The sequence below is a fragment of the Perca flavescens genome, chromosome 2, assembly GCF_004354835.1.
Source record: "Perca flavescens isolate YP-PL-M2 chromosome 2, PFLA_1.0, whole genome shotgun sequence".
Taxonomy (NCBI): domain Eukaryota; kingdom Metazoa; phylum Chordata; class Actinopteri; order Perciformes; family Percidae; genus Perca; species Perca flavescens.
Genome location: NC_041332.1, coordinates 21,723,053 through 21,749,569, shown reverse-complemented (window position 1 = coordinate 21,749,569; position 26,517 = coordinate 21,723,053). Strand labels below are relative to the sequence as shown.

Genomic DNA, 26,517 nt, shown 5'->3' with positions numbered 1-26,517 from the left:
ACGCTGACAAGAATCGTACTGCAATGAGAATGCTATTTAGACTAAATGTTTAAAAAATTCCAATAATGCATAATGACAATTGTCCCAGTATGCTTCTGTTCCAGTAACATAAGACTGTCAAATACTTTCAAAAGCTGGTTTTTCTTTCATCACATTCTCGAAAAAATTCCGGTCTTCTCTTCACTCGCAGTATTTCATTGATAACGTCACGAATCTCCCTCCAGCTGTCACAAGATAGTACAGGGAATCGATGCTCAATGTACATCCTCATTGTCCTCCTCAAGTTCGTGGGCAGTGCCTCCTTGCCCAATAATCCAACATAATTGACCTTTGCGACCCAGTCACAGTAGACGTCATATGGGACTAGGTAGCGGAATACATAAGATGCGTAGCGGTCAGGTCTGGGTTTCCCTGAGCTTCTCTTGCAGTTGTGGAACAGCACTTTCTCCAAGTGGGAAGTGATTGTGCGGAGTTTAATGTCCGCTCTGCATTTTCCTTCATTGTATTCTGTCAGCTTTTTTGCCATGGCAATATGACCTGACATAACTTTGTCCTCTTCCTCCTCCATTTCCTCTTCTTCCTTCGCCTTCGTGACAGAGAGTACAGCAGTTTTGCCAACAGAGGGCGCCACTCCCTCTCTGGGCACCTCAGGCTGCGGCACTACTGTCTGCCGACGGAGCACACTGTTGGGAGGAGAGGTGCAGTTTTAACTACACTCTGCACTGCCTGAGGAAACGCTCAGGCTTCACATTGTAGAACGTCACAAGACTCAGGACCTGGACCCACGCAGGGTTACTTTGCAGGTGCAAAACACAGACCGAGACACGCGTTTGTTTATTCCAAACCAGTCTTTAGAACTATTTGGAAGTTAAGAGTACAAGAGACATGGAATCTTGATTTCCAAAACGGTATGGATTTGGAGGATGTAGGGATTCTTTATTCTGTCCATTAGTTTTGAATTCAGTCTCTAGTGACTACAGATAGCAACCCGGGACAATGTCAACTATTCACGCTGTAACCGGCTCCGTGTGTAGTACTGGCTTCAGTCCGGTATTGTCACGTTCATACAAAAGCCAAATTATAGTCACAAAAAAATACCAAAGTGAACAGACTGCTGTTTGATAACATGTTTTAAAACATTTATGCTGTGAATTTTAACTTAAAAAAATATTTGCAGTGAGGGGATAAAAAAAAAAATACCTTCCAAAAACCAAGAATCTTATTACTAAATTCCCAAACCAACATATATAGTATGGTTGACAGGGATTTAGAGGGGCATTGACACACGTACCGTTGAACTTGAGGGTTGTTTGCAACAGTTGCAGTCTTGGCAGCGGCAGCAGCAGTAGCAGCAGCAGCAGCTGCAGCAGCAGCAGCAAGCGCCTGCGGAAATCAGACCGAACATTTTCAGTCACAATCACTTGAATACCAGGTACAAAGATTTTAGCATGTAACAAAAGGAAAACCATTTCTTACCTCCTGTTTCCTTTTGTTCTCCGACGCCTGATTGGCCTCTCCAAATTTTTTTGTTAGTCGGCTTATCTTGGCCTAAAACAAACGGTAGAAAGAGGGACTTTATATGTGGGCCTTGCTAACATCTGCAAAAGAGCATCTGACAGTGCTACATGTGTTATATATGTGTTATTATATACTATAAGAAAATGTACTTCACATTACAATGTTACAGTCTACTTACTTGGAGTGTGGTAATGGCGGTTTGGTGTTTAATGGCACAGTCAATCTTGTCTACTCTGTCCTTCAACTCTTGGAAATGTTTGTCAAAAATGGTCAACTCCAAGGCCCTCAACCGTTCCTCTAGTAGCTGTTGAACCATCTGAGAAAGAATATCAGAGAAAGGGGGTAAAAAGGCAAGATTAAGTAATGAAATATCCATTGGCATCAAAGCAGCGTTCAGTTCGCTTAGACTTAGGGAAAATATTCTGTGCTGCAGGATAGTTGCAAACAGACCTTTTCAAGTTTATGGTGAGCGCCAGCTTTTGCAGTAAATTTGAGTTCCAGTTGTGCCTCCAACTCCTCACGCTCCACCTTGGGCCTCTTCCCCTCCCTTTTAACGGTTTGGCAATCTTTTTCAGAACCCTCTGATAAAGTGCGCTTCAGTCCCGAGGTGGAGCCCTTCTCCTCTTGCACTACTTGAGAAACAAAGACAAACACTGACTAGAACCTTATGTGTGCCATTCATTGCCCTAAATCTTTTATGCATAGGTTTTCTGGCACTATTCGGTTTTAGGTCAGTCTCAGTCACTCCGTTGAAGCAGGATGAAACAGAACGTGCACACCAATAGCTTTTAAGGGTTTCCTGTGTCTAACTAGATGTTCATGTTTAAAGTTGATAAATTGGGCCTCTATCAGAAATTCTGGCGCTGCGAAATAAACATATAAACAAGATCTGTTTGTGGTGATCCTTTGCATTACCCCCAAATGTTTACCAATCTCAGACTAAGAATGGTAATTGCTAATTGTATAGACGAACAAGAACAAAAGATTTTTAAATTTTTTGGGGCTTTTCTGCCTTTATTTGATAGGACAGCGAGGTGAGAAAGGGGAGAGAGAGGGGAGAGACATGCAGGAAATCGTCACAGGTCGGATTCGAACCCTGGACCTCTGCGTCGAGGCATAAACCTCTCAGTATATGTGCACCTGCTCTACCCACTGAGCCAACCCAGCCACAATGACACAGACTGTTTTTTAATGGAAGCAATGATGTAATGTAAAATATTTTCATGAGGTAGTAAGGGTTTTGCCAATACAAATTATGCCAAGGACTTTTGTTTTTTTAAACTAGTACATTCTGCTTTATACTTAACGTAGAACTTAACGTAGAAAATTACCAACAACCTACACTCAGAGATGTTCTGTTAATACTGTGGATAAAGAGATTCTTTTGTATCAAATCTTAGCTAGAATGTCATTTGTATCAATATTAAACACATTAAATGCATACATTTTACTTTAAAAAAGGAATTAAAACTCTAATTCAGCCTTACAAGTTCTAGTGCCTTGGGATGGTCTGGCCTGTATTAACCATAAAACGCGACATCATCGAGATAATAGCGAGATCATTTTTTGAAGCTCAAGGTACATTTCCTGGCTTCAAAGTGCCAGCACTTATGTTATGTCTACCTTGTCTTGCACTGCATACTACTAAGGTTTTAATATCCTTACCATTTGATTTATTTATCTTAGAGACTTGCAAAATATGAGCTTCAGTCATAGAATCTTAAAGTGAAGCTGGATTTTAATTTCAAAATCAAGACACAGTGAGTACAGCCCCGCTTGTGGAAACCGCTTTGTCAAGTCTGACAAAGTCAGTCAAGTGACATCACCCGGGCATCTCGCTTTGGGTTCGGAGACTCCAAATCTTAGACTGAAAGCCTTTTAGACAGTATGTGTGTGTTCATGGAGTTTAAAGGTCAAGAGTATTACCAGGCAAGGAGGATCTAACAAAAGACGTTTCAATACCAATTTAAATGAGATGTTATTAACATGTCATTCAGCCTACAATTACAAGTGTCTACGGGTCTTTATCTAACTTGAACCCTTTAAATTTCCATAGCCTTTCATTTCGGGTCTACATTGGTTTAACTAGAGAACAAGAACATACAGTTCTGCATGTATAAAATATTGAATGACATATCTAATTCTACTGGTTTTGGTTAATTTCCTTTGGATTTCTATTGAGCTTTATCAATATGGAGCAATTATCTTGATGCTTTCTGGCACAATGCCAACTCTCTCATACCTGTATTAGATGGAGGGGTGGAAGATGGCCGAGGTGGCTTTTTTGTTTGTCCAACTTCAGTTTTTTCCTTTTTGGTCTCTACTTTGACTACCCCCTCAATCTTTTCCTTGTTTGTTGATCCTTTCTTCACACCCTCTTTTTCATCCTCCTCGTCATTTATGTCCTCTTTGTTTTCCTTTTCTTGTTTTAGATCTTTAGAAGAGGACGCTGGATAAGACGAGGAAGGACAAGGAAGAGAGGGATCAGAAGAGGTAGATTTGGGGCAAGAAGTCTTCTCATCTTTTATTTTGGCTGTGGAGGCCCCAAGGTCCTCGGCCTTTGTAGTGTCACTATCTGTGTCCATAGGTTCTGTGCAGTCAGATACTGGAGGTGGTACAGGCGAACATGGAGCCAAACCATTAACAGAATCCTTCAACAAATCCACCGCTGGGTCCTCTGTTGTAGTTTGGTCCTCCTGAGGAAGAGCACAAATAACCCTTGATTAATTAAAAAGGTTTTTGGACTCTCAATCTATCCACACTTCAACATTATTGAACAAATCCAGTATAAAGCCACATGAGAACAATTTCTTAAAAAACTAAGCATTTACCCTTTTCTTTTCCATCTCTGGGGTCACCTCGGTGTCTTTTTCCTGGGTTTCCTTGGATTCGGTCGCTGCTGGTGTAACGGACACTTTTGATGAGGATGATGACGGACTTTTCTTCTCCTCCTGCTCGTCCTTCTCCTCCTGCTGCTCGTCCTCATCCATCTTTTTCAGTTCAAAGTTTAGAGAGTGGAATGGTGATGTGGGAGAAGCAGGAGTTTCCTCCTTTGATTTTGGACTTAGTGAAGACGCCGGCGAAGGGGACAGATTGAGGGACAGGAAAGGAGCAGGAGAGGCAGGGGATGTAGCTTGGGGTGAGTTGGAGTCCGAGATGTTGTTTTGCTCTTTGTCGCCTGCTTTCAGTCCATCCTCTTTGTGCGTGCCGTTCATTAGCGGTGGCGGCAATGCGTCGGTCATACCTGGAGCTGCTGTCAACAAAGTGCTGTGCAGACTCTCCAGTTGCTGTCGATCACTGATCTTCATGGTTTTCCTAGCACGGAAAATCTTCTTCTTCTCCTCGGTCACAACAACTTCCATTGCTGACTGTGGAGTGACAAGGAGAGATTAAATGCTATCAAAAGGTCATGATGAATCTGGGAAAGATCTACAAAACCCTAGTGATAACTGCAAGGGTAAGCAGCACAGTCCCCTTCCGCTTATGAACCTGTCCTGGACTTTACGTACTGAATAGTAAAGAAATGGCTGCAGAGTTTCAGAGCAAACACTAGAGGTCACTGTAGAGCCCTGTGGCTTTCTTGTTTGTTCTTTTCTAGAGGGTTCTTCTTTCACAGAGATCTGCATACCAAAGTGGCCGGTTCCCCAACAGCCCGTTTTCTTTACCAAAATTTGAATCAGTCATCCAAGCCAAATCAGACAGATCCCTACTACATGATTACACATTGCTGTATCTGTCCTACAGTGACAACAGTCAAAGTGCAACTCAGTAAGCCAGAAAGGCTTTTTTCATGTCAGTCTGAAAAGCTTGAACTGCTCTGACAAATTTCCCTTTCCATATTTTTCTGATTAACCTATGGATTTCATGTTTACCTAATCCCCGATCCAGAGAACAGAAATGACATTGAAGTTAACAGCAGCAACCCAACCTTACTCCCATCCCCCCACGTTCCTATTGGTTCAATCCTCAGCGAATCAGAACGGGCAAATCGAGGACGTGTTGCAGCAGTAAAGAGGTTATGCAAAAAAAAAAAAAAAAAAAAAACTGAAGGATTTTCCGTACAGAGTTCTGATTGTTGCACACTTTGTAGTGTTGAGGCTAGTTATCATATTGTAGCTGTATGCATTTCATGTTCTATTAATTTTATGTGCAAACATGTTTTAAGATTTAAACCTCTTTCTATGGTACTCAAACAAAATTAGAAATGCACTTAAGCTGTGTGCTGCAGTGAAAGTTCTCATTTTACAAGTAGTAGCAAACAAAAAATGTTCTGTGATATTAAAGAACCTGCAGCGCACACACTAATTAAATTATCTATGAAAAACTCACCTTCAACCCGAAAGGTTCCTGGTCATGGATTTACCACAGAATTCTTCCGACAATCTGAGGGGAAAAGAATGGATTTATTTTAGTATATTTCATATGATTGCTTCAAACTAGGAAGATAACATCAACTACGTATGAAATCCACAGACCATGCAAATTAAAGTGCAACCCTAAATTTAGCTCATCTGAATTAAGCAGTCTCCCATCCCCTGAGCTGTAACTGAGCCCTTGGCTTCAAAAGGAGATATTTATTTGAAGGGTCACTTTGAATTTCATCAAACTGGAAGTACAATTATGTTGATGACAATGAAGTATATCCACATTTATGCTAGTCTGTTGGACGACGATAGGATTCCTGAGAATGTTGAGACATCTCAATGTTACTACAGTCATAAAATGTTTGTTGTGACAAAAAAGGTTTTTTGAAAGGTTTTTGTTTTTTTTTCAGTTTCAGACAACTTTCTGTTCATTTTAGCTAAAAAATTTAAACATGCTTTTATTTGGGATATTTTGTACAAAAAATGAAAACCGTTGATGCCCAGTCTTATTCAGCATTAGTATTAGGACAAAGCTTAATTGAAAACTAAAATGGATGTACAAAAAATGTATCCGCTGACTCTAATAGGCTAAGCTAATAAGAACCCATTCAAAAGACGTGACAAGCAAACAAATCACACGAAAAGGTTTGACTCGAGACAGTCCTATGGCTTATATTATTCGCACATTAGTTAAGCTACTTTATCCGATGGCTCCATGGTGTTGTATTCGGGTATTTTTCTCTTTTTTTCCATTTTGTTTTTTGTCTGTTTTGCCCTTTTTTACTCCATGGTTTGTCTTTTGTTGTTAGCTATCTAAATTGAAGCATGATATCCACTCCAGAGAAGTCTGCCTTACTGCTATACACATGCTTCACAGCACTAAGAGAAGATATTTCAGCATTCATTTTTAACCGAGAAAAGCAGCATGCAAAAAAAACTCAGCATAAACAAATAAAAAATAAATAAAAAAGCGATGTTAAGTTGTGAGCATGGTTACTGGTACACTTGGTACACATTCCAATCTTATTGCACACTGCGCAGAGAACAAAATCCCCCTCCCCCATCCTACGGCCTGGATTCAGTGCAGAAACTCAAAATGGCCGTCAGCTCTGCTTTTTGCTGCCAGACTGAGCTCTCAGTAGCTAGCTGAACTGGATTCTCTATCAGAGATATCAGGTTGCACCACCACCCTGCTTAATAACAATTTTTTGATTCAGCCTGATGCTTCAGAAAGTTGGCAAAGTAAACTAAATCTAGAATATATAAATTTAATTTCATAAACAAAAAGGTTACCTGAGCCAAAGTTAAACATAACTATAAAAGCACTGTGGTGAGTATAAGAACTCATTCTTTTTCTAAGCTTATAGAAAGCTCATCAGCCAATATTTACAAATCTAAGTATCTACTCAGCTATCTGCAGCTGCATCAGTGAGTGCACTGCTGAACCCGATTCGGAGAAATGTAGAAAACAATCATAACATGTCTCAGATAAGTATGCACAGGCTGGGTGTGGCTTATACTGCGCACAGCAAGTTGGGTCATCAAAAAGCTACATACACCTACTTAATTCACGTAAACAGCATATACAGATTCAGACTTGAGCTTAAAGCTAGATAAACTCATAGGAATATTAATTTTCAAATTGTATTACTAGCCCAGACAAACCAATCTGAGGCAATAGTGAATTGGTCTGGATTTACACTCCATAACGCTGCTTCAGGCAAGTTACGCTTGTTTATACTGTTTTAATACCATCCACTGACTGCCGACACCAAACATTAAGTAGATTTATTTCTCTGGCTCTCTTTTTTTTTTTAATCATGCATCTTCTCTCAAATTTATGTCCCGCAGGATTGCGTGTAATTGGAGCCAACAATCGAACATGCTCCCATGTCAATGTACAGAAGAGAGGGCTTACACAACTTCCAGCTTATTTTAATAAGTAATTTTCAAATCTTTAAATAATTTTTTTGACTAGATTGCGTTATGTCTTTGATAACTAGGCTACAATGCATTAGGATTTTTTCACTTATACCTTTTGACAACTATTTTTCTTTCAAGTTGCAACATCGGTGCAGAACTTTACCTTTACAACCCACTGTTTCAACACCAGTTGACTAGCCGGTGAGTTGTTGGACAAATGTCACAAAGTTGCAGTAACTCTGCCAAACTAAATGCAAGTCTCTCCAACTCCAAATAACTGGAGAACAGGGTGAATAGGGAGTCAGTCCTGCAGCAGACGAGTCAAGTTTAAGCCTCGGTGTTGCCAAGCAAACAACAAAAACTTGGCATTCCCACTTCGCTTTCACTTTCAGGACAAAGTATCACATTATTGGTTCAAATGTGGAAGATGCAACCATAGTTCAGCAGTATGTATGATATAGTGCTTATCAAATCTTGCCCAACATGATTAAAGCCATTTTAAAGACAATGGGAAAGTTGATCACAAACCAAAGTACAACTCACTTCTTCAGTACATGGACATCCATGTGCAACTTGCCAAATAGGTTGGCCTCCCAAGAACAGAATCCAGACTTACATAGATACTTAGAATATGTTTTAAATGGCATATAATTCATCCCTGGTACCAGTCATTCCTAGGTATATCCCTGGTTGACAAACTGGTACAAATGAAAGCACTTTTTCTTTGGATCATTATCCGACACATAGCTACCAAACCTTTGTTTATTGTATCCCGCTGTGCTCGGGCTACACCAGCTTTCAAAAATACATCATTATGCTCTATTAAAGCAGTGCAACCTATTCCTCAACACACCAAACTGTATGCGAGTGATCCACAGTGCAGCATGAGCAAATACACAGCAATAAGTTCAATGACAGTATCCACTTGGACAGTGTGCGTCAGCAATCAGAGAAGGTAGGGCCACTTTAGAAAAAATGTTAAACAGTATTTTGGTTTTGTTGCACTATGACTAACATGTTGTTTGAAAACTGTACACATGCTTCTACAATTAGTTTGTGACAGGGATGTGATCTTGTGGGTTGGCCACCGTAATGATAGTTAGCGATGAAGATGCTTTACACCTGTGGGATATTTGTGATATTCACATACAGACAAAATATCGCACAACTCCAAATGTGTTGACAGTGCTTCAAATACATACATGTACAGTCACTTGTCTGTAAGGACACAGAACATACATGACTCAAGTAAACAGCTTCCGTTACTGAGCCCAAAGATGGGAGTGTGACCAGAAACAAACAATGTTTAAAAGCATGCATACTACTGGTGTCACACACAGTGTTGCAGGCATAGAAATAGAATGGGAGTAGAAGGGACATTCCCATTCAAGTAAATATAGCAGGATGGTCAGAGTGGCGGCAATTTGAATGTGTACCGTTGCCACTGCAAAGAACTGCGACTGTTGTAGCTGGCTAACTTCAGCATCTTAATTTCCGTATAAACCGACTTGCAGCAAGTCACAGATGGACTCTGGAGGTGAAGTTTAGCGACAAACGAGCAGTGGAGTAGTACGAGGCCTGGAGAGGCGTCTTGTGTGCAGTATATCCGTTGCCTTGCTGCTAGAGCAGAATTTGCTTCAGTAAGAGACAGACAAAAGGAAAACGCTAGCTTAGTGTGGGCGATAGGCCAAAACGGAGTTCTCACACCAGTGAGTGCGGCACGCTTCTGATGCGTGTTGTCACCATAACAACAATCCCCATTTTCTTTTGAACTAGTCAAATGACCACGGCAAACAGTTCAATGTTCGTTCTACTCTCATTCTATTTCTATGGTTGCAGGTAACAAAATGTCTACTGATGTCAGCTACATTAGTGAAAATGTACAGCAAACTCCCTGACATAAAGAACATCTGAAATTAAGGTTTCCTGGTAAAACAAACAAACAAAAAAAAAACACAACAAACATAAACAGCAAGCCAAAACTCGACCTTCTTCAACTAGCATAGCACCCACTACAACTAGACCATCGAAAGCTAACCTTGAGAAGCGTGTGAAGCTGCAATGACAAAAAAAATGAGTTAGAACTGAACTTAGTTAGATTTAAATGACAGAGAGACATGTTAAACATGCTTTAAAAACAAAGAAATGTCAACCTTTAGCAGGATGTGTGGGATTGAGACCTTCCACGTATTTGTTGATTTGATTGTGGGAGCAGGCTGAGAGGCCAGCAGGAGAACATAAAAGAAAGGAGGAGGGGCTCACTTAGGACTAGTCCATCTTGTCCTTTGCGGGGGTATGCACTATAATGGATGTTTGGCCTACATTAGTCTATGAAAAAACATATTTAAACCCTTTAAAAAAAAAAAAAAAAAAAAGTTCAAAGCTCCTAACACAGCAGACTGGCTTAATGCATAATATAAAAAAAAAAAAAAAAAGTGTTCTTTCTGATGACACCTATTAAAGTGCATGATATATTTGCCAGGTACCACAAATATATACAAATCAAATGTTGTGTCTACAACATTTTAAAGTACAGCGTGGTGATTATCAATACCAACCCTAGCTAGCAGCGCACAGACAGAGGGGGGGTGGGGGAAGTACACTGCACAGGCCGTTGCTTAGCAACACCCATCCCCCAACTCTAGCACAAACTCGTCCACAGTATGGAAATCTACAGCCAGCACGGACTAAACCATTCTGACAAAGGGCAGGGGGGTGGGGGGACTCTCTTTTCTAAAATAACACCATAGGCAAAGAAAGGTTAATGATAAAAAAAAAGTTCAAGGACAACACTACAATACAAAAATACTACTGGAGTGTAAGCAATTGACCTTATTGTCATCCTGTGTTTGTTGAGTGTTTCACACCTCCTGGGTTGAAATGTAAAACCATCATTTACATGTCATTGTTTTAAGATGGCTTCTGGTGCTAAAAATAGTTTATATTCAACGTGGTCAAACAAAAAGACAAAATTAGATAACCCTGACATAACGGTTTAACTCTTTCAGTGAAATGTGTATTGCCTCATTTGTTTGTTTTAAACACTGGAAATACTAATAAGATCTCATTCTGACCACAGCTTTTTTTTTTTTCTTCTTTCTTTCTCAATGGTGAGGTAGGCCGCTGTATCTCAGCAGTTTCCATAAAGAACTGAAGAAAATCAGTGGCATTGATCGTTTTACAGTTCGCTTTAATGTTCTATTTGTTAAAACAGAACCACCTTTATCCTCTACAACTATCCCGCTACACATCCTAGCTTCTAGTTCTTCCATGAATATCTCTTGCTATTAGGCCTCTGTCGTAACCATTAAAAAAAAAAAAAAAAAATAGTAGCAAACCCCTTATTATATGTGCGAACAAACAATAACCAGTAAAACACTAATAAAGCAACTTTTACATGACACAGCAGCACAACATGCACTTTAGTCAGAGCCTAGCTATCGACGCACAGCCAGCGCTAAATTGCACACCCACAGCACACTCAGCCTAGAGGCAGCTGCACCCACCCTCCCCCATCTCTCTCTCTCTCTCTCTCTCACACACACACACACACACACACACACACACACACACACACACACACACAGTCTTTTTCTCTGAGCCTCTCCAAGTCAAACATGGACTGAACCATTCTGAAGGGGGGTTGGGAGTGGGGGTGGGGCATTCAAAACAAAATAGATAAAAGGATAAAGGGATAAAGTATTCAAGAAATCGAACAGTCAAAGTACAGTTACAGATTTACTAAATAAGGGCAAGGAGTTTTATTTTCTCTGGTTTTCACACAAAAAGTGAAACACTACCACTAGTTTTTAGCTTATATGTTTTATCTAATTCCTCAAAACAAGTCTATATAAGCCAAAACACTTTTTCATTGAATATAATACCACTACTTCTCATTAACTATAATGACCGCATTGAAGAAATTGAAAGATTATCTCATAAAAAACTGTACCAGTTATTTTTTAGTAAGCATTCTTTATTCGCAAGCAAGAACTATCGCTTTTTAGCCACACAGTGCCATGCTAGCTGCGCACAGAAAGAAATTAGAGCACAGCTTGACACACTAAGCAGCCTCTATCCGCCCAGCCTCTCCTACCGCAGAGAGGGCTGCTGTTAAACAGACTGAACCATTCCAACACAGGGGTGGTTCTTTACTCAAGAAGAACAAAGAACACCCACCTAAAAACTGAAAAACAAACTTTGTGCATTATTTCTCCCATTATTGAAGTTTTCACCAGTGGAATTTTCACAAAATAGTTTATTTAAAGTAAATTCCTGATTGGTCTTTGAGGCTCAAAACAGAGAAATATATTTGTTGAAGAACAAAGTTATTACAATGAACTTTAATTTGCAAACCACCTATTTTCATCAAAAGCCCTTTAGGGGAAGTCAATAAAACCTTGCTGTGCGTTATTTTACCAGCACCCCCACCCCCCCTTTCTGCTAGTGCAGAAACAAAATGGCCACCAGCGCTGCTGCGAGCAGCGAGCAGCATGCTGAGCACAGGCTTGAGCAGATCCTATGACAAACTCCGCCTACTAAACCAAAAGTACAGTATCTGCAGAAATCTCCATACTCGCACATGCATCTTTAGGGAAAACAGAATACAAATTTACTTCTAAAAAACAGCAAATGTGATTTCATGATTATTAGTTATTTCTATAAGTCATTGTGATCACCTCTAATTCCTGGTTTAGAGTTTCACTGTTGTTGCAAAGAGCCCGGACGTGTCTTGTACTCACTGTTCAGCAACACACTAAGCTATGACTAAAGAGTTAACTAAACTAATTTTTTTTTTTTCACCTCACAAGTTCAGAGCTGTACCACTAAATGTTTTATGATCCTAGCTCTAGTTAACTGGTTATAAAATAATGCTTTTTCTACTTCCGGCTGCAGTTAGTGCTACAACCAATATGCCAAACGGTATAAACCTGGTTGTCTCCAACTGTCAGTCACAGAGGATGCTGTTGGTTTAAATTTAAAAGGAGAAAAAAAAAAAAAAAAGTGATCTAATATCAGACATATTGAGGCTAAATACTGAGTGGAAAAAACGCTGTCAGCCAGTGAGAGCTGAGCCTGCATTCCAACATTACTGCGCACAGTGCGCAGTCTTCCCCTCCCCCACCCTCACTGCCTGCATCTGGATTCACTGAAACTCAAAATGGCCACCTGGTCTGCTGTGCGCAGCCACAAAGAGCCCTTAGAGCCTGCTATATCTAGCACAACATCCACGGCATTAAAAGTAATTCTTATGTGCATAATTTTCACCAAGACATTTTTTTTCCAGTTAAAATGGACCTAGAATATTTTGCTATATGAAACAAAAGCAAATTTCACACTATTCTACTAAAGCAGGTAGCCTGCTTATGAAGTTGTTACACCAGTATAGGCTTCGATCTATTTGAACTGTTTGCACAGAGCTGAAGCAACTCATACATCGTCACATTCACTTGCTGTGTAAGCCGATAAAATGTTGTTTGTATTTCGTATTCGGAACATTCTATTAAATAAATATACTGTATACAGTGCGGTTATCGTATCTTAATGATATAACAACAAGCAGGAATCCAGATGAGCCAAGACTGAGTTATTCTAAGCAGAAGCTGATTATTGATCTTTCCGGTGATATTGCTTCATGTATGTCTATTTGTATCCTGTTCTCCATCCATTCAAGGTGGCCATTTTTCCTTCAAAATGTAAACTAGCTTAAAATATTATTTCCTTCTACATTGATGATTCCAATAAAAGACGCACCAATTAATCATAGCACCTATGAGCTAATCAGTTGCCTTTACTGCAGGCCACTGTTAGATTCTGTGGAATCTAATAGTGGTTTAAGTAGAGAAATGTAAAATGGACAGTACTAACATGCCAACATTTTACTATCAAAGGAATATTATTCTCAAAACAGGGTAAACCTGTTTAGCAATAGTGTAAAAGCACTGCTTCTTAGCCTATACATTACCCAAAGATTGTACGCGTGATTTCTTTGGTTTTTTTCTTTTCTTTTGAAAAAGTGGAGACTAGCAGGAGCTGGGCAGAAGGAAAAGAGGGAAGAAAAAAGGGAGGGGTGGGCAAAACCAGGAGTTTCAGAATCAAGCAAGCACATGGTGATTATTCTTTAGCCATGCGCTGCTGAGGGAGGCTCCTGTCATGGCTACAAAAAAGCCAATGAATGTTGATTGGCATACAGCAGAATAAACCAAAAACACCAAGTGCAAAATAAGAGTAACCTAGGTTCCCTAAAGACATAGTAATAATAATACTTTTGGTTAATTGCAGAACCAAAATATCTGCATATCAGATATATCTGTCAGATCTGCCATACCCTCTTTTTTTCTGGTGAAATTTTAATAACCCACAGAGAGTATCTACAGTTTAAATCAGATCGCATAAGCTTTAGCTAGCACCACATAGTCAGAGCTTCCAGTCCACAGCCTTACACAGAGCGCCAACACCCCTCCCCCACCCCAGCCGTCTGCTCCGGTCTGGGGTTTTACAGCCAAGCATGGACTAAACCATTGCAGCAAAAGGGTGTCCTCACAAACAACGGAGGGAGCTAGAGAGGTAAATAACATATTAAAAGCTCCCTAAACAATTCGAACTTTGTGGTTAGAAGTTCAAACCTCAATTTGCCTATGTTGAACAGAAAAACAATCTTAGTGAATTCTAGTTCTAAATTGGTAGAAAACCCTGCCACTGAAAGCGCTGCTCATTCTCTTTACGCTACTCTATCAAATGTTATTTCTGTGTCTGTAGCAACAACTCATCTTTACTATGTCTTAATATGGCACACTTCTCGAATGTTTTTTTACATGAAAATCAAGGCAAAAATCATGATGTTATGAGGAAGGATAAATACAATGCTATAAGCTGTTTTTTCCTCTCTGCCAATAATACACATTTGGGAAGGAGTAGAAAGTAGCTATGAAAAAAAAGGATTGTTTTCTGTGAAAAACTGGCATAGCAAACAGCTAACATTTCCTCAGCATAATGATTTGAATTACTTAACAAGCTAGCTACTCGACACTTTCCCCTCCCCCACTCCTTTTCCTTTGATAGATTGCTTGCAGTGAGCTACAGCACAAAATGGCTGCTACTGCTGTACGCAGTTAAAGCAGAAAGAGTCCCATTTACCATGAACATGGCTTACTTTAACTGCTTATGACTGTACCGTGTTACTCTTCAGTTAAAGATACGGCTGCTTTTCTCCCTGCTGGTTTGTTCTCTTGAGGGTTTGACGTCATTTGATCTGCAAGGGGCAACATATTTTTGTATCTTGTATTTACTGTAAGCTGCAATGCTCAATCCTATCATATTATTTTACATTTCTGCGTATTTTGGGACTACCATGTTCTACATAATAATAACAATAATCATTGTTAAAAATGTTTAATAAATTCTAGATATTTATAAAACAACTTTAGCGTGACCTTTTAGTTAGTTACATTTGTGACCCTTGTTATGTTACACCTATATCACGCTAGGCTACACCAGACCATCAGTCTGCAATCATTTTAGACACCACTGACCAAACTTATCCAAATACTGGAATTAGTAGTCTTTTTTTCTTATCTTATTTTAAGTGCATCTTTAAGAAAGTTTCTCGAAGCAGAGTTTCATTTCATGGTGATTTAATAGTGCGTTCCATTTACCTGGGAATTCGGAAGCCTGAGCTAGTAATGACGCCACATCAGAGTTGAACGCGCTCCATTTACAAGTCATTGTGGGGTTAGCTCTAGCCAGGTTAGCCATTGTTAGCAATACCAGTAGTTAACAACGCATTATGTGTCGCAACATGTTCACAGATACCCCTTTTCCACCAACAAAAACCAGGTGCTGGTTCAGAGCTAGAGCTAGTGCCGGTTCAGAGTTGGTTCGACTGACGAGCCTCCAAAGAACCGGTTTGCTTTTCCACAGGCTACAGAGCCAGCACAGAGCCAGGTCTTACGTCACTGTATACATCTCATCTTTCCCAGCAAAGTTAACGCCAAACCCTGCCCCCAGCCGCTGATGTAAGCGGTTCTTACCTCTGGCCCAGCAATGATTTGGTGCTACTGAAGAACCACTTTTACTGGTTCGGAGCTGTTGCTTTGGTGGTCAAAAAACAAAAAAACAATTTGAAACTAGGCTCTGGCTCCGAACCTGCATCAGCTCGTCTTGGTGGAAAAGGGGTAACCTTAAAAGAAGTTGGACAGGACTGTGTGTATGACTGATTTAGTGAGACGCAAATAAGACAGTGCTAATAACTGTATGTTACTACAGCTTTCACAACTTACAACTGATGCACGGTTGCACTTCGTTCTACATTGCACTACTGCGAGGTTGTCCGAGTTCCGAGCTTGGAAATCCGAGGTCAGGGGCCGTGTTTCCGACTTTTTTAGAAGTTAGCTAACTTGGTAGCTTGGCATGGATAAATCAAAACCTGTGTGAGATAGTTTTATTATGTGGCAACAGAGTTGCAAATTGGAAATGAGTTATTTTTTTACTACTGTAAATTCCCCATTGGAGCTTCTCTTCTCACTGCTATGCTGACAATGCCTAGCTATTCTTCTCATTACGCCTATCTTATGCTTAGGTGTAAGCACACATCCAGGGTCTGAAATTAGCATTGGCTCTAGTTAGTTTAGGCAACAAAGCTACTTGGTTAGGTTTAGATTAAGGAGAACACTGTGGTTTTGGTTAAAGTACTTATGATCATGCAGTTTAAGAACTTTACAAACGCAACATTACATAATAAAGGATTAACGTTACGTAACGTTAATCCTGTATTTGTTTGACCAATCCACCACCCCAACCTACCTCCCTACGTGGACTTTTGCTCTTTTTACTACCGTTGCCACACTGCTCTTCATCCTAGGTAATCTTACAGCGGTCAAATTGCTCTGAGCGTCACTGCTTTCCTTGCAGCTTTTCTTGGACTGAACCTGAACCAAACAGAACTTGTGTTTCTTCTGGACAAAAGAATGCCTGCCGAGACCCATTTCTCACCATAAATACCACAATATCGTGGTTATGCCAATTTGGAAAGCAAACTGTGTGTGGCCAAATCACAAATGACTGATCGCAGCACAAGCCTGCTCTTGTAAATGCCTAATGCACAACATCAAGATAATTCACTCCTCTTCACTACTGATGTGGCCCCAGTGCAGGTGCTTGTTAGCCTGACAAGCCAGACCCACATCAAGATGTTGGGTCTGGCAACTCCCCATTGGCAGGGCTCAATCCGAGGGGCGGGATAAACGGTTGTCTTTCAAATTCCCTCTGCACGCAATAGGATAGCGACCAACCAGAGCAACAAAGAAGGTAGCGGAGCTAGTTGATAGATTAGCCAACATTTTTGTCGTATCCGGTCTGCAAAACTCAGAACACATCTTCCTTTTTTAAGAATGACTTCAGGGCCGTTCTTTGTCTCCAGAGTCGCTGCCAAAGCCGATTCGAAAGACCGCTGTTTTCCAGCTCGCAAGCCAACAGAGAGTTACTAGACCCCCCTGGCTGCAAATTACATTTGCTGCCAATAGGGTGCGTCTAGATTTCTAGGCTAGGTGCATGTCAGACCTCGCCTGGATGACTGCAATCCCTCCTTATCCCACTGCTTCTGACACCTGAGCTACCACTTAGAGCAAGTACAGATTGCTGCCGCCCATCTGGAGTTCAACCTCCCCAATTTTTACCACGCGACTCCACATCTCTGTTTACAACACTGGTTCCCTGTTGCAGCTCACGTCCAGTTGAATACTGGTGCTAGCCTACAGGGAAGTGAAGGAAACGGCTCCTTCCTACCTCCAAGCCATGTCCAAACCCTCCATTCCGACCTGACAATTGCATTCCTCTATCTTTGGGCAATTGGCTGCATCATCCCTCAGAGGGCCATGTGGTCTAGCTCTTGTTTCCATCCTATCTGTGAACACAGCATAGTGCTCCTGTCCTCATTAGCATTTATTTTGCTTTGCCAAAAGGATGCATCTCTCTACTGGTCAAACAGAGGCAGAGTGACCACAAGAGGGCCAATGAACCAAGCCCCTCACTTGCAAGCTCTTTCTACTGTGGCCATATCTTGCTATGCTAACATTTGCTCATCAACCTACTGAAGTGTGACCAGTTTGTGGAAGCTGACTAGTAACTTTAAGCGAGAGACAAGGAAGCATTTTACGTTACTGACAATGAATGAAGATCAGGCTTATTACGTTCTTCCTCATGAGTCAGCTTCTGCTTTGTCCATAGCAGAGGTTTTAATTTGGCTCTGGGGAGTCACACTGCTTGCAATACCCGACCAACGCACATACATCCACTCTTCACACGCAGACAGGGCATCCAGTACATTTGTGTTTGGGACAAATAAACACAGACTGCACAAACATTCCAGTGAACAAATTCGACCAAACAATGCAAGACAAAACGTCCTGATCAAAGGATGCTTTTGTATCACATCTACACTTCTGTCCATATTTGCTCACACGATGCATTTGAGATCAGAGCACACATGCCTAGTCAGGAACACAGACTGGTCGAAAGACTCAACCCAAGGTAAGGGACTGACAGTGGACAACAACGATGAATTTTTTAACCAAAAAAATAGATAAATAATCACAGAAGACATTCAGTGTTGGATTTATCATTATGGATTTATTTAACAGAATCTCCAAAAAGACACTGCAGTTCAAGGCTGGATTACAAAGCTTCTGAAAGGGGTCGCACCGAAGCAAACGTTGTTATGGTACAACGGTATTGTTAACCTTTCCTAAACTTCCAGACCCTTACTTCGTGGCTAACCCCCTTCATTTAGGACATAACAGTTAAGACTTTTCTTTGTCTTAAGAAGCAGCGTTAGTTAACTCACACACTATAATAGGGCTGGGCATTAGCAAGGACAACGCAGTTTGATTTAGAGACTTTGGGTCACAATTCAATTCAATATTGACTCAATACTTCACATGAAATCAATATTCATACACACAGGTGACTGAAATACCCCGAGAATTCATAAGAGTATCTTTTGAGATTTGTAATATAATATTTGCATCATTAATATGGTTTAGAACAAATTGTACTTAGGGGTGTCACAATTTCTATTTTAAATTGAAAATTTAAATTTTGACTGGTAATTTCATTACCGGCTGGTAGCATGCAGCTAAAGACACAAGGTAATGTTAGCTTACAAGTAGCCTGCAGCTTGACTATTCTAGACACCATGACCACTGCCGGAGTTGGAGATGACGGAGCAACAACAGAAAATATTCCTGCTTCCCTGAAGTCACCGGGGTGGCAACATTTTGCCTTCCCTGTGAATGAGTTATGTAAACAAACAACGAAGGCAAAGCATGTAGACTCCGACAGGACTCCATGGTGCCTTGAGGTGCACGTCATTAAACTAATGGTGCATTCAATTGCACCACTAAAATAAATCTGACAAACTCAACTGTTCTGCAAATTTGGCTAATTTATGCAGTGCTATGTTGTCCATCTCAGCCAAGAACGGAGAAATGATGAGTTACAGGCAAGCAGTCTGATTTGTGTAGAGGTCTGTATGGTTATACTGTATCAGCCTGGTGTTGTTTTCAGGCGATTTGATAAAAGGTATACATAGTACGACCGTTCATAACACTAATGCTCTTGGGGGCACTGGCTTGCTGAGCATTCATTCGCAAACACTGCGTTAGTCGTCACTTGTCAGACAGTCCGGCAAAAACGCAGGTTTTTCCATTTATTTTAATGCCTGCAGCAAATAAATGGAAAGACCTGCCGCGGAAGCGTGGTTGTTGATAAGTATCGGAGCTAAATAACAGCCCTAAATAACATTTAAAGTGCATACACACACACTAGAGCTGTCAAGCTTCCTCTATAATACCATTCAAATTTCATTTGTTATTTTTTTTAATATAATATTCTCCCAGCTAAGCTCCTATAACTCGCGACGCAGTTGGGAAACAAGAATCTGCTAGCTAACTAATGTTAACATAAGCACTTTGGCTCGGTGGATGTCGATTTTAAAGTCATGTTAAAACTATTTCACCGTCCTTCCGATTTCCAAGCCCGTCACTCCCCCCTGTACTAACGTTACTCGGTATGTAACATTAGCTCTGTGATGTTGTACTAACGTTACGTAACGTTAGCTTAGACCCCATAATACCTTGTGTTTCTCACTCCCACTAACTTAACGTTCATAAGACGTGACATGAATGATACAGGCGGGTAGGCCAAGGCAAGAACAGGGAGATTAGCTAACGTTAGCCAACATATTTATATAAAAAAAAGTCACATTCGAATAGCATTGATTTTTTTACTATTTGAATTATATTTGACTTTCGGTATTCGTTCCAACAGCCCTAATACACTCTTAAATGCAAATCTTAAGTCTCTTGCCTCTGAGCTGAACTTGCAGCACTATGTAGCCTAAACAACGCACTCTAGCACTAGATCTCAATGTACACACACACACACACACACACACACACACACACACACACACACACACACACACACACACACACACACACACACAAACACACACAAACACACACCTTGCAGAGAAAGGTGCAGTGGCGGCAGTCCGCTAACTTGTTGCTCTCACTACCAATATTAGCTGCTCTGTTTTAACAATGTGAGTCTAAAAAAACATGCATGCAGGCTGAAATTCACGTGGTGTTTTGTCAGGATTAAGCCGCTAGCTAAATGTCCATAAGCCACTTGCTAATTAATGCAGTGTGATTGAAACACTGCAGTGTTATGCCTTCTATCTCAGATGAGAAAGGAGAAATGTTTGGTTATAAATCGACCCAGTGTTGACGCTATATGCATTTATTAGCGGCGGTCCGCCCCTATTAAATTATTGCCGTTGTAAAGTCATAATTACGCGACTCTGCAAAGCTGTCTGCTCTACTGAATTCAAGTGAACAGTCATCCGCTCTCTTTCCCCTTTGAGGGTGAGCAACCGGAACAATACAGGACGCCATCACACGCAAAGTCATGGCAACCAAACAAACAACAGCATTTTCTCCTGTAGTTAGCTAGCAAATAAGCCCACTGACGGCAACATTATTGTTCATATTTTGGTTTAGTAATGACAAGGTAGTGGTCACAGTGAGTGTAAATGTGATCTGAGATGCACACTGCAAAATGTTTTGCGTATCTGGAATTGTTCATTAGCTATGTGTGTAATCTGTAAAGAGTATTTAGCACATGGTACACTGCGGTGAGTCGTAAATAAATTATATCAAGGAGAAGAGTGTTTTCCGTTCTTTCTCTGGCTGCATCAGTTATGGATTTTAAATCTTATTTTTTTTGTTGAAGTCTTAACTAATCACCGTTGTGAGAATGAGGCACAATCGCCCATTCTCTTCTTACAGTGAATCCAAATAATACATTTTCTCATCAATTTCCTCATTTATTTTATAGAGAAATGTGTCGCCTATTTTATAGACACCGACAGCAAACATGCGTAGAATGACAATATGGTAACTCTTGTTAAAGGCTGAGCTGAGATGAGAAGAATCTCTTCAACTTAGAGTTTTGTGGTTTATGAAAGATTGTATTCCCTTATGCAAAAAGGAGAGGACTGATAATCTATAAAGTGCTCTTGGTAAGGCAAACAAGATGTGCGTTTCTTTCTGCTGCAGTGACCTTTACGTTAATGTAACGGCATTTCACTAGATCAAATCTAGTAAGATTGCTGCCATGACTTGGGCACTTATTCAGACATGTGAGCGACATGTTAAATTGCCATCTCATTTACATAACGTGAATGTCTGAAAGGGGCTAAATAGTGATAAATGGGGCAATATTGCACAGAGGGGATTGCTAAGCACTGAATATTCAGGCAGTCGGCTCCCACAACTAAAGCAGACACACTGAAACATAAGGCAACAGGAGGAGACATGGTGTATGAAGGTGCAAGCCTTAACATATATGTGAGACATACTCCTGTACGAATCTCACACTAAAACCATAAATGCTGAAAAATCTAAATCTTTTGAAGTGGCAAAGTATAACATTTTTTTAATGCCGTTTTATTAAGCTAAATAAATTTGAAAGACATGACATGATTGAATTTTCATTGTGTTGCATGTACGCATATGCACTAAGTGTACTCCATAAAAATCGTAACAATAACATTAGCAATAGGGACCCCTTAAAAAAGACGCACAAGTATTTCAACCCGACTAATTTATTATGGCCCATGTGTAAAATGCACAAAACAAATTAAAAACAAGCCAGCCATTTTAATTATCAGCATGGCAAGATATAAATGATGAATAATAAACACGGGGTATTTTGAGACTGAACCAAGATCATATTTCTTATCACTCGCATTTACAGCCTAAAGCAAAGAAACCGGCTGTAGCTGGTTGAAACTTGTTCTTATGGACTTGGTATGGTGTGAAAAAGTTCAAAACGTTTAGGTATGGATTTGTCCACCATCAAAATACAGGTTTGGAACCTGCTATCACTCCCAAATCGATTTACATCGTTTGTAAAAATGTCAATAAAGCAGAAGTTTTCTTTTAGATTGGAAACACAAATTGCAGATTTTTTTTAAATTACTGACAAATAAATTCTGTATGTAAATTTTTGCTCAAATCTATATGGTCAAAAACTAAGGGATTGGGTTGACATTTTAGTCAATAATGCTTGCATTCACACCATTATGGATTTTAATTAATTATCATCTTGAAAGGGTACTGCTAAATAAATTGTTTAAATTGCATTTTATACACCCTTTGAAATTCATAAATAAATTATATTACAGAATGAGCCTTAATACCTGCAGTGGTATGTTCACAGATGTTGGCACATACATAGCTCTCTCTATTCGTAATATGAAATGGCTGATTTCACATCCATGGCGTTGGATTATTTTGGAATAGTAAAAGTTAGTAACAGAACATCTGGCAAGATAACCATTTGCTCTCTAACATCTAGAAATGATCTAATGTGACTGCTGACATGAAAGGTATTGTACTCCCTTTTTAAATACTGCATACTGTTAGCAAATGTAACAGTAACTTGGATTTTATTCATGTGGTTGAATTCACTGACACGTATAAGTGATAATACAGCGGCAAACGACTCGTATAGGTAGGGTTTCCGTGGACCTGCTGCACAGCACTGACTTAAATTTGGCACCAAAACTGTAGGACTGAGAAAGGTGCCACTGCCCGGCAGATACACTCCTTTTTCTCAACATGGAGGACATTTGGTGCTCTTATTTTTAAACTAAAGCCAAGCAGAACCTCAAATGTTCCTATATTTTCATTTAGTATCAATTTCAATTTAGCTAGCCCTGCAAATTGGTGTAGCATTTGTGTGATCAATAGGAAATTCTCATTGATTGTATTGGATGATAAGGTAAACAAATTTAGCCTTTTAACATCCACAGGAAAGCTTTTGAAAAATGTAGGAGGAGCCTTTCAAGGGTACTTCCTCTTCAGCAGAAAAAGAACACCGTGTAATGAATTACAAGTGCACCATGTGAGCACTGCCACTGGGTGAAGTGGGGGAGGTGAAACTAGAGAAAGGGATTTACCATGTTCGCAAAAGCAAACCTGAAAACAGCTCACTTTGTATGGACTGAAAAGACTCCAATTATTTATTTATGTTTTATTTACAAACATCATGAATATGATAAAACAGTTTCATCATGCAGACTGCCAAATACTCCAAACTGTGATTGACTTATGGTTCATAGAGCACACACTTAGTTGGTCACTTATCTGTACATCACTTCACCTTAAATCAACAAGTATGCATTTTATCCTCTATTGAAAACCCTCAGTTTTCACAGGAAGGGGGCAAAGAGGAAAAACTGCTAAACTCTTGTATTAACACTGACATTAAGCCACACCCACATCCTAGGACAGTGTGGCGCATGGAAAATTACTGGGCTGTACCACTTTAGACCAAGAGGGGGGTTTAACTGCACAATGTAGGAAATGCAGCAGTATATTCTTCACTTAAGCCCATTTTTCTGTGCTATTTAGGCTTCTATCTAGTATTGATTTTCAATTTGGGGATACTCTCTAATAATCAGCATTAAATCATAGAAGTTTTTAAAGGAGGCCACAAACTCCTCATTGAAGTTCTACCAAGGGCAATAATTAAAGTACCAATGCTAAAACATTATTTTTCTATTACACACAATACTAATTATCTCAGGGTAGACAACTTCTAATCAGTCTTCCTTTTTGCCCCTCCTTCAAACGGTCACCTCTGGAGGATGCTGTATTGCTTGCTGCTGGTTTAGCACCAAAACACCATAGTCGCTTCGCTTCACTGTCTCGGTAGGGTTTAAGACTTTAGTGAGGTACAAATACATCCAAGACACAAATGTATATTTCCAGTTGCTAAATGGGAGAGTCACTGAATTATAAAAAAGTAATTTGATTACTTTTATCAGACAGTGGTGTGAGGGCATATCATACTTGAATCAACAGATAGCCAACTGGGTCACTGGTTTTCTTTTTCTTGTGTGTGAATTTGTGTACAAGCTTCAACCAAGTTACCACTGCTTAGCGGCAGGGAGAGTTTCATTTAAGCGCAACCATGTGATAAAGAGAGTTAATTTTTTACATATAAGAAAACAAAAGGACACAAACCTGTGTAATTGGAAAAAGTCCCCTTAATGAAATATTCAATGTAATAATCAGAATTCAGTAATTTTATGAAAGCAATTTACGCGATTGCAAATGTCGCGAGATAACTTTCACAAAAATGAAAACTTCAGGGAGACGCCAGTTGCAATGTTTTTAAAGAAAACATTTTACTGTTAAAGTTAAAAGAAAAAACGTTGCAGTAATTACAATTTCATTGGTGTATTATCTAGGAAGTTAATATCTTTCCAACACCCGCTACAATCTCAACATGTAGCTAGCTATGGCTTACTGTAAACTGTGCCATCCACAGAGCAAAAAAATATTTTTTGTAATTCATGACCAAATGTTTATATTCATAAGCCCAAGTTTCAATGAGTATATTATCTATCTGCGTTAAAAATAAAAGGCAAGTAGGAGCTGCTTGGCCAGCATGCTAACCATAGATGCTAACTAGCTAGTTGCAATACCACCACGACTCACCGACTCTTTGCGTCGCCTAGCGATGTTCCCGCGATTTCCAGTCTCGGTCTGTAGGGTAAGGGTTGTATGTAGACGGTCTCCTCCTCCTGCCGCTGTCGAAATCTTCCAGACCCTGTTGTGTAAGTTACAACCCGTTGCGGTCGGGATGTGTTATGAGTCCACCGGTTTGAGCATTCACCGGTTAAACTACCGTTAGTGAGCTGTGCCACAACAACCGAGTAGTTGTGCTTTTGCGGACTCTACCGACTGTTCTCCCCTTTCGCTTACAAATAGACTCCTCCTCTTTTCGTGCACAAGAAATCCACCATTACAATACGTCACCGTCGGTGGCGGTTGGTCGACAGATTCGGTTGCGTTGACCAACGCGAACGTTAGTTTCATTCGTTCTCCGTTTTTTTTAAAGTCGCTCTTCTGGCGGCGGTGTTTAAGTCGGTAGCTAAAGCCGGCAAGGTAGGTATGATCAGCTCCAGAACGTAGCAGAACAGTTTGTACGGATGGTCGGTCTGGCAGAACTGACACATGTGTGTTTTAGAGCAGTAGTACATCTGCTTTGAGGAACTGCAGTGGGGTTCAAACAAGCTCACAGAGCCGACAGTTGGAACAAGGGACAACAGGGAGCAGACCATTCGCACGGAGAGGGAGGGGTTTGTGATTTAATCAGAGGGGGAGGGATTATATGGTGAAGGAGGAGTCAGTTAAACCACAGTCTGGATAAATGTCTGTAAACTTAACTACAGATCATATTGCCATTGTAGTTTACATCACAGGAATGTAGGGTGTGTTTTAGTTGTAGGCTACTGTATGTGCTCAAGTAGCATGCCCAGCATTTCAGTGAACCTGAGTGTTTGCACTATGATTTTTTGGGTCTTCTCACAAGAAGACAAGAAAACAAGGACAAATCTTTTTATTTATAGCTTCCAAAAAAATGTAATCCATTACATTAACATGTCTCCAGTTTTGAGCTCTCCTATGTCATTATACAGTACCATAGGCTATGCACTGTCAGCCATTTTGTTGACTCACTGGGAAACCTGTAGTTCCCCAGGAGGCCAGCAGGAGGTGAGTTATAGTGAGGTTCTAATCAGCAGCGTCGAGATGTTCCTGTCCTCATGGATAAACCCTTGCTCCTCCTGCAGTCTGTGTCATAGCTAGTCCCCTCGCAGGTTGTATGTATGTCCATACTCCAAAATCCACGTGATGTGGAGTATGAGTTGGTAGCTGTGCTGTTCTCTCACACACTCTTGCACATTAGAGAAGGACTGCAGTGCTAACCTAAAAAAAAGAAGCCTTCAGGTTAGGCAAGTCTCCTTTGTCATCTACACGTGTACAAATCCAGCTAGGCTACACTGTAACATAGAGGCATTACATTGACATGGAAGTATTAAATTAATTGACATATTTCATATTTATAACTGATCCGTTATGTTTAGGGAACACTGTATGCAGAGGATCCATAATCCAACTGGAATGGCTATAATACCCTATGTGTTTAAACCTAGCAGTAAACAATGATAAACAAACAAGTAAATACAGACGTCGCAATGATTGAAGAATTCGCACATACATTTCCGTGCAAAAAGGGAAATAAATCCACACAAAATTGGATTACTAAGACTTTTATTGTTTAATACTTTTAAAATGCT

General features: G+C 40.2%; 1 protein-coding gene across 3 annotated transcripts in view; it reads right to left on the bottom strand.

Moving 5' to 3' along the window:
* Positions 1 to 25,504, bottom strand: part of atf7ip (activating transcription factor 7 interacting protein) — a 30,132-nt gene extending 4,628 nt beyond the window's left edge. The window contains exons 1-8 of one of the 3 annotated variants that reach the window (XM_028595807.1): positions 24,875 to 25,504; positions 5,848 to 5,901; positions 4,350 to 4,886; positions 3,761 to 4,214; positions 1,969 to 2,150; positions 1,697 to 1,834; positions 1,477 to 1,548; positions 1,292 to 1,383 (exon numbers count right to left, since the gene is read on the bottom strand). In XM_028595807.1, coding sequence (XP_028451608.1) covers positions 1,292 to 1,383; positions 1,477 to 1,548; positions 1,697 to 1,834; positions 1,969 to 2,150; positions 3,761 to 4,214; positions 4,350 to 4,880 — 1,469 coding nt within the window. In that variant the 5' untranslated portion in view covers positions 4,881 to 4,886; positions 5,848 to 5,901; positions 24,875 to 25,504. Of the gene's footprint in view, positions 1 to 1,291; positions 1,384 to 1,476; positions 1,549 to 1,696; positions 1,835 to 1,968; positions 2,151 to 3,760; positions 4,215 to 4,349; positions 4,887 to 5,847; positions 5,902 to 9,958; positions 10,057 to 24,874 lie in introns of those variants that run through there. The other 2 variants (XM_028595824.1, XM_028595815.1) reach the window with 2 other exon arrangements.
* Positions 25,505 to 26,517: the final 1,013 nt, after the last annotated feature.